The sequence below is a fragment of the Gossypium arboreum genome, chromosome 12, assembly GCF_025698485.1.
Source record: "Gossypium arboreum isolate Shixiya-1 chromosome 12, ASM2569848v2, whole genome shotgun sequence".
Classification (NCBI taxonomy): domain Eukaryota; kingdom Viridiplantae; phylum Streptophyta; class Magnoliopsida; order Malvales; family Malvaceae; genus Gossypium; species Gossypium arboreum.
In genome coordinates this window covers 4,236,762-4,244,189 of record NC_069081.1, presented here as the reverse complement: position 1 = coordinate 4,244,189, position 7,428 = coordinate 4,236,762, and the positions used below count along the sequence as shown (strand labels likewise).

The 7,428-nt window shown below is 35.5% G+C and overlaps 1 protein-coding gene across 1 annotated transcript; it reads right to left on the bottom strand.

The window, feature by feature from the left end:
• Positions 1-5,671: 5,671 nt before the first annotated feature.
• Positions 5,672-6,885, bottom strand: LOC108476730 (glycine-rich RNA-binding protein GRP2A-like). Its single transcript, XM_017779020.2, has 2 exons — positions 6,642-6,885; positions 5,672-6,352 (listed from the first exon to the last, which is right to left on the bottom strand). The coding sequence occupies exons 1-2, from the start codon at positions 6,753-6,755 to the stop codon at positions 5,924-5,926; spliced, it is 543 nt and encodes a 180-aa protein (XP_017634509.1). The 5' UTR covers positions 6,756-6,885; the 3' UTR covers positions 5,672-5,923.
• Positions 6,886-7,428: the final 543 nt, after the last annotated feature.

The following is a 7,428-nucleotide window of genomic DNA, read 5'->3' as shown; positions in this document are numbered from 1 at the left end:
CCACTAAGCGACCTTTATATTGTGCAATAGACCTATCAGCATTGCGCTTGAGCTTAAAAATCCACTTACATCCCACTGCTCTCCTTCCTATAGGCAGGGGCACAGCATCCTATGTATGGTTAGCAAGCAATGCAGCATACTCAGCATGAGCAGCTGCAGACCAGGTCAGATTTTGAAGAGCAGCTGTAATAGAAATAGGTTCCTCATCTCCCAGAACAGAAGTGAATAGTTTTAGCTTGAATATCCCATTTTTAGACCTTGTCTGCATAGGATAAGCATTAAGAAGAGGCATAGAATGTATAGGAGAGAGGGCTGAAGGCACTATAGCAGCTGATGTAGATGAGCTTTGTGCATCTGAGGAGTGAGTAGGAACCTCCATGGCTGATAAAGACTGCCCATTATTATTGTCATGAGAAGACATTGGTGGAGGTATAGGCGAAGATACAACAGGAACAGAAACAGGTTCAGCTTGCACCACTGGAAAATGCGACTGACAGCGAGCTAGCTTGTCAACTTGTGATGAGGATTGGAGGGAAAACCCTCTTTTAAAAGGAAATAATGATTCATCAAAAGTAACATGCCTGGAGACAAAAACGCGGCTGCTGCTGTCGAGACATTTATAACCCTTCTGATTCGTCCCAACACTAAGAAACACACATTGAGCAGACCGAAACTGCAACTTATGGTGATGATAGGACCTCAAGCATGGATAACATGCACAACCAAAAACTTTGAGATATGAGTAGGACGGTCTGACTTGATACAATACCTCATAAAGACTCCGATTTTGTAAAACAGGCGTTGGTAGTCTATTACTAAGATGAACACTATGGGCAAAGGCATAGTACCAGAAGTCCAAGGGCAAGCCAGCTTGAGCAATAAGGGTCAACCCCATATCCACAACTTGCCTATGCTTCCTTTCAGCCACCCCATTCTGCTCAGAAGTGTGAGGACAAGTGACTCGATGCTGAATCCCAAGACAAGCAAGCTCTTTGGAAAGTGATCGATACTCCCCACCCCAGTCAGATTGAAGACTCTTGATGGTACGACCAAACTAAACATACACCATTTGTTTAAACTAAAAAAAACATTGCAAGACCTCAGCCTTGGACTTAAGAAAATAAATCCATGTATAGCGACTGTGCATATCAATAAAGGTAACATAGTAAAGAAATCCATTCGATTTTACATGGGAAGGACCCCAAACATCAGATGCTACTAATTCAAATGGTGTAGAATACACAGTTTTAGATGAGCTGAAAGGAAGCTTATGCGCTTTGCCTATTTGGCAAGCTGAACAAGCAGAAGAAACAATGTTGTTATTGAAAGAAATGTTACAGTTATGTAAAGCAACACCAAGAACACTAGAACACGGGTGTCTAAGCCTCCTGTGCCATAACTCTGTGGGGGAAGAATGCTGTGCAGTACACAAGTGAGCGGAGACAAACTGAGAAGCAACTCCAATAGGAAGAAGTGATGGTTTAGAAACATCGAACCAATAAAGACCCTCATGCATGTGGCCCACTAGAAGCGTGTTCCTTGTCTGTATATCCTTCACAAAGCACATGAAAGGATGAAACTCAAAATATACTGCATTATCTCTAGCAAATTGACCAACGGACATCAAAATTTTACAGACATTAGTTACATGAAGAACACTTTGCAGATGCAAAAGTCGAAAAACAGCCACCATATGAGTTGTACCTACATTAGCAATAGGAACAGAAACTCCATTGCCAATAGAGACATGATTCGTACTTGTATAAGGAGCAACATTCGAGAGTGAAGTCACATCTGGAGTTACATGATTCGTCACCCCAGAATCCGGATACCAAACTTGGTCAGAATGTCGAGAAGACGGATGAGAAAATGAGGATGTGGTGGATGGACAACAGTGGCTACACGTGGGCACAGAGGAAAAACCATGACCATTAACCTGATGATAGTTGACTGAAACTGGCTGATTGGAACTAACCCCGAATATGTTTCATCAAACCGGTGGTAGCAAGTCTGAACCAAATGCCCAAATTTCCCACATAACTGACATTGGGGCCTAGAGTGAGACCATCCACGACTATTTGTACGACCCTTGTCGCGAGACCAGCCTCGACCACTGCTCCGATGACCAGGTTTATACTCTGCGGATAACTTCCTAAAGACTCAACAGGTTTCGAATGATCAGCAGTATCATGCTTCGAATGAGAAACCACATCTGCTTGCAAAGATGCCTCTGTTAAGAGATCTACTTGTCTTTTCTCACAATCAAGTAACATCTCAGTTAAGAGATCAAGAGACATGGGAGTAGCTGATGCAAATATACGAATTGATTCATACTCCATCGATAGACCAGCTAAAACAACACTGACCTATTCTTGCTCAGAGATATGACTCCCAACAGCAATGAGAGCATCACTTAAATTCTTTACTTTTGCCAAATAATCTTTGATTGAATGATTGGCTTTCTTGATCGAATACAAAACATGACGCATGCTTGAAATTTTGACATTCGACTTAGCACCAAACCTTCGCTCAATAGCTGTCCAGACATCAAAACATGTCTTAGCCATCGTAAGATACACAAGTACTTCATCAGTAACTGTAGAAAGCAGCCAAGAAGTAAGAAATTTATCCTGCTTCTTATGAAAAAGAGACAATGGATTAGCCACGAGTTGCCCATCAGGTCCAGAAACAAAAGGTTTAGGAACAGAGACCGTACCTGGTACAAACCCTTCAAGTTCTTACCCCTCAAGAATTAGTAAAATCTGATACTTCTATCGCAAGAAGTTACTTTCACCAAGCTTGACTGTCTCATGTTTAGAGAAGTACTGGATATTCGACAAACAAGAAGAACTCTGACCGTGTGAAGGAGACTCCCCTTCTGTGTTGGAAGACAGTGTAGTACTCATGAGAAAACCTCAGTAACCAAGAAAGAAGAACAGAAAAAAATATTTGTGGCTCTTGATACCATGCTAACAACCAGACTAAACAATGCATGTAAATGCCATACACTCATATCCATTAATGAATAAACTCACGTATTTAATACAAGAGAGACTTTAAGTGTTTAACTAATCTTAACAGATTAACTGTAGTTGCTAACAGATTGACTAACTAACTGCTAACTCTTAACTCTATCAGAATGTAATGATAAGGAAGCTGTGTTCAAGGATTTGCATGAATGGTTATTAAAATGATAGAATTGAGGAAGCAAAAGGAACAACCCACACTTGTCAACCAAATGGACCTGGTATACTCAAGCTACTTGATGAATCCTAAAAAATCTCAAGGGTCACTTCGGAAAAAAGATATCACGACCGCCTTATGATTTTAGGATTATCATGGATAAATAAAGTTTAGTGTTTGTTCCTTTGCATTCATGCATATAGAATAGATTTTCTTTTCTGCATTTCATGCATTCACCCTTTTTTCTCAGATTCATTCATTCTTACGGTGTCGCATTTCATAAGAATAGTTCAAGGGTAGCAATGGTAGATGAACAAAATGCCAGAATGGATAAAATCGAGGAATAGTTGATGGTAAGTAATTGAAGCTTATGACTAGAAAGAATTTCTGACTTTACCATCAAGTCCAAACACCTTTTACACTATTTTAATCTCTAAACAACAATTTTGATGACAAAAAAATATATATATATTATCCATCACACAATAAAAGCAATCTTAGTTCATCAACAAGATTCTCATTTTTCTCTACCCTTTTATCCTTTTCAACCCATTCTACAAACATTCAACAATAAAATACATTCCAATTGGGAATAATTTTGCAACAAAATTCCCTTTGTCATTTGGATCCTCAATCCACAATAATATTGAACATCTCTTGAATCAATATATGGTTTTTTTTGCTTTCACTTGACATCTTTCAACTCGTCTCTTATTTGAAATAAGAAGAGAAATTTCCTAGTTTTTGGGTTGTTAATCAAATTTGTGAAAAACATTTAAGAGAAATAAACCTTAGGTTAAAGATGATGAAGCTGTCATGAGGAGAGGAGAAAACTCAATTGAAAATGTACGATATTTAACCCTTTTGGGCTTTTAAATTTAATTTAATTAAAAAATCTTTTTTTATTTTTAACGCAAATGACCAAATAGACACCATGTCAGTTTTGATGTGGAAATTTAAAAAATGACATGTGTCATGTTATTGACAGAAAGTATTAATTTTTTCTTTTTCGTTAACTTTTGGGATAAAAATCGTGACAATAATATGATTTATGTATCACTTTTAATAAAAAATTTGAGATACATACGTGAAAATTGAGGTATAAATTAACAACAAATTTATCACTAAAACAAATAGTAATAATAATAATTTTATGGGTGTGTTTACATCATCACATCTTACATTTTCCATGGTAAAGTAAAATTTTAAAATTATTTTTCTATTTTTCTTTGTTTGAATTTTGAAAATTATCTTGAATTGATAATCTTAAATTCTAAATTATGCTAAAATTTGGTAATATTTAGAATAATTTTAATATCACAAATTCTTTTAAGTAATGTAAAATTCCTATGGTAATAGTGCTTTTACGACAAGTTAATCTTTTTTTTTTAAGTTTTGCTCCATTACAATTAGATATGTTCATGGGCCAAGTTATCAGTTTAGGTTTGAAGGTCTGTTCAAAATTTGAGACAGTTTGGAAAAAAAGGCTCATTTAAAATATGAATCGAGCTCAAATTTAAATATTCAAGGCTAAAGCCTAGCTTGGCCGCTTTTAAAGTTTGTAATGCCTTATATTATATTATGTTATTTTGTTTGTTATATAATTTATAACACATAAAAATAAATATACATTAAATATATAACACTATTATAATGCAAACATTAAAAAGGTTAGAAGATTATATAAAAATAGTTTAATAAATAAAATGTTAAATATTGAATATTAAATTAAAATAATATAATAATATTTTAAAAATTTAAAAATAATATTAGTGGGTATAAAATAAGCTTGAGTTAACCATTTACAAATATGATATGACTTGAGCAAAATTTTAAGTCTATATTTCAGGTTAAACTATATTTGGACAAACATAAAATATGTAAATATTATCCTTAAGCTTGACCTAGCCCATGAACTCCTCATATTACAACTTATTCTCCAACTCTTTTTTTTTTCTCATTTGATACAATTTAACAAATTTGTAAACTAGATGAAATCTATTACTAAATAAGATTTACTTTTATGAAATGGATCAATTTAATTATGTAAACTAGAAATTTAATCGCACGTACGTGAAAACCACATATTTAAAATATAAATGCATGTTTAAAAGTAACATATAATAAAAAATAAAATGTATTGTTTGAAACAAATTAATTATAATAACACATAAAACATGTACTATATTAAAATAAAAATTATATTAATATAAACAATAATAAATGCACTATAGCTATTTATCATGGCTTTAGGAAACCAATTGACATAAATTCAAAATCATTGTATGCATATTTTATTTAATTTTTGTTAAAATAAAAAGACTAAAATACTTTCAAATAATATAATTTTATTAATTATCTTAACTGAATTGATACCCAATTAACTCATTTAATTAAACCCATCACATTGTTTGGGCTTGTACTATCCTAGCCTCTCTTGTGGTTATTGGTGTAATGAAAATTTTGGAAATTCAAAGCCTGAAACTGATTTTAGGTTTGGAAATTGAAAAGAAGATAGTATACTTCCTTCCATTTTTTTTGTCACATAAACATCGGTCAAAAACGAGAGAATCCAAACTGCTATAAAACAACCATAAAGCACCAATATTTGAAACACGTCATCATCCAACTGAAAAAGCAAAGCCCAAAGCCCACTTAAATGCTAACCCTACGACCCTAAGTCTTCCAGCTCCCATCAGACGCTCCGCCTCCTCGAGTAACGAGACCCACCATCTCAGCGTCAACCTCCATATCCACCACCGCCACCGCCGCCATATCCGCCACCGCCTCCATATCCTCCACCGCCTCCGCCATATCGGCCACCGCCTCCATATCCTCCACCGCCTCCGCCATATCCGCCACCACCGCCTCCGCCGTCATATCCTCCACCATTCCCGAATACACCCTCACGACGGCCACCTCCATAGCCTCCTTCACGGCGACCATATCCTCCGCCTCCTCCACTTCTTTTGTAGCCTCCGCTTCCTCCTCCGTATCCTTCACCGCCGCCTCCACCGCTTCGGCGTGATTGGGCTTCGTTTACGGTAATGTTCCTTCCGTCAAGATTCTGACCGTTCATTCCTTCAATAGCGTCTCTCATAGATTTCTCGTCACGGAAAGTTACGAACCCAAAGCCTCGGGATCTTCCAGACTCACGGTCATTGATAATCTAAATAAGAAACGAAAATCAATTAATAAAAAAATCAATATCAGAAGAAAGATGCAAAGAGAAGGACAAAAACATAGATTCGTCAGAATCGATCGATCTTTCGGCCCAGATGGGATGAAGACAGAACGTACCGGTGAGAGATTATAAAAGAGAGAAGAGTAACAAGAGAGTATAAAGTAACAAGCAGTAACAGAAAACAACAGATCAAGGATCACAGATCATAGACAGGGAGGCCCGGATTGGGTCGGATCGAGTCAGATCTGGAGTCCGATCTCTGCAACAAACGGACCTTCGATTCGACGATCTCGCCATACACACTGAAGGCTTCTTCGAGAGCCCGGTCATCGGTGGCCCAAGCGAGCCCTCCGACGAAGCATCGGTAGTCAACATCAGCTGAAGCCATATCGGAAAACACTAGGGAGAGAGGGAATGAAGAAATTGACGATACAAAGGGGGGCAATAAACCATGGTTTTATAGCGAGTGTTTATGGTTGGTTAACTGTCATGACAAATTGATTACTCTCAATGTGACTACCCTATCCTATCCTCTCTTGGAACTTAGCTCTGTATTACGTCATCGGAAAACCAAATTAGTTTTATATAAAAAGAATTAAACCAATGAGTAAGAAGTAAACTTAATTCTCAGCCTTCAATACAACTGCTTTCTTTACACTCTACACCGTTTATCTGGATTTGGTGTAATTATTTAAATCATTATACCACATAGGCGTTGACTTTAGTTTAAATTTAATATATAAGATTTTAATTTAATGTAATTATATATATAAAATTTTAACTATGATTCATAAATATACTTAAAATTTTTATGTAATTCAATTGTACACGTTTAAATAAATAAATATATATAATTATTTTCATGTTAGATTAATATAATTATTTGTATATACAATATATCAATGTAAAATGGTAGTGAATTGTTAAAAATAAAATGAATCAAATCAAATTAAAATTTCATGTATAAAATCAAGATAAAAATAAATTTATATATGACATTGCACATTAGATCAAAGTTCATATATAAATTTGATATTTATCCTTATTTGAGAATTTAACTA